At 71.0% G+C, this 1,179-nt stretch overlaps 1 protein-coding gene across 1 annotated transcript; it reads left to right on the top strand.

Moving 5' to 3' along the window:
* ANKRD63 (ankyrin repeat domain 63) lies at positions 1–1,179 on the top strand. The gene has a single exon (XM_036769627.1). It carries the CDS (start codon positions 1–3, stop codon positions 1,156–1,158), a length of 1,158 nt encoding a protein of 385 aa, XP_036625522.1. The 3' UTR covers positions 1,159–1,179.

Genomic DNA, 1,179 nt, shown 5'->3' with positions numbered 1-1,179 from the left:
ATGTTGAAGCCAAAGGATCTGTGCCCTCGGGCGGGCACCCGTACTTTTCTGGAGGCGATGCAAGCGGGCAAGGTGCACCTGGCGCGTTTCGTCCTGGACGCCCTGGACCGTAGCATCATCGATTGTCGCGCGGAGCAGGGGCGCACGCCGCTCATGGTGGCCGTGGGGCTGCCGGATCCCACGCTCAGATCCCGCTTCGTACGGCTGCTGCTGGAACAGGGCGCGGCCGTGAACCTGCGAGACGAGAGGGGCCGCACGGCGCTGAGCCTGGCCTGCGAGCGGGGCCACCTGGACGCCGTGCAGCTGCTGGTGCAGTTCAGCGGCGACCCAGAGGCGGCCGATTCGGCGGGCAATAGCCCAGTGATGTGGGCCGCCGCGTGCGGCCACGGCGCGGTGCTCGAATTCCTGGTGCGCTCTTTCCGCCGCCTCGGCTTGCGCCTCGACCGCACTAACCGCGCGGGCCTCACGGCGTTGCAGCTCGCGGCCGCCCGAGGCCACGGGCCTTGCGTCCAAGCGCTCACAGGCCCGTGGGGCCGCGCTGCCGCCGCGGCGGCTGCCCGCGCTCGGGGCTCTACCTCGGACAGTCCCCCAGGCCGGCCCAGTGCTGCGCCCAGCCCCGAGCGTCGCCGGCCTAGCCCCCGCCGCCTTCCGAGGCCCCTTCTGGCTCGCTTCGCCCGGGCAGCGGGCGGCCATGGGGGTGAAATAGGCACCGGGGGCAAGGGCTCGGGCCGGCAGAGATCACTGGGCAACGAGCGGCCCGAATTTGGCCGCAGCATGAGCTTGGCGCTGGGCTCTGTGACCGAGGAGGAGGCTGCGCGGGTCCGGGCGGCAGCTCAGTTCCCCCAGCCAAATTCCCCTCAGGCCTCGGGCACCGGGAGGTGGCGCTCACAGGAGCTACTGGAAGGCAAGGCTCTGGCCCTAATCAAGGCTCCTGGTGGGCTCACCCCCCATCCTGAGGGCGCCCCTGGGAGAGGCCGTCTCGGTCTGCGCCGCCGTTCTACTGCGCCGGACATCCCCAGCCTAGTCGGGGAGGCGCAAGGGTCAGACGGCGGGCTGGAGCAGGAGCTTGACTCGCTGCCCCTCACTCTGCCTGGCCAGCAGACCCCTTGGCAGGGGGGTACTGAGGCAGAAGCAGTGGTCTTGCAAGCCCAACGGTGAAGAGGCCCCAGGGCGCTTCAC

The sequence above is a fragment of the Trichosurus vulpecula genome, chromosome 8 (assembly GCF_011100635.1).
Source record: "Trichosurus vulpecula isolate mTriVul1 chromosome 8, mTriVul1.pri, whole genome shotgun sequence".
NCBI classification, from domain to species: domain Eukaryota; kingdom Metazoa; phylum Chordata; class Mammalia; order Diprotodontia; family Phalangeridae; genus Trichosurus; species Trichosurus vulpecula.
Note: the sequence above shows the minus strand (reverse complement) of the source record. Positions and strands in the feature narration are given on the sequence as shown.

Coding starts and splice junctions, on each gene's coding strand:
- ANKRD63 (XM_036769627.1), top strand. CDS start 1: ATGTTGAAGCCAAAGGATCTGTGCCCTCGGGCGGGCACCCGTACTTTT.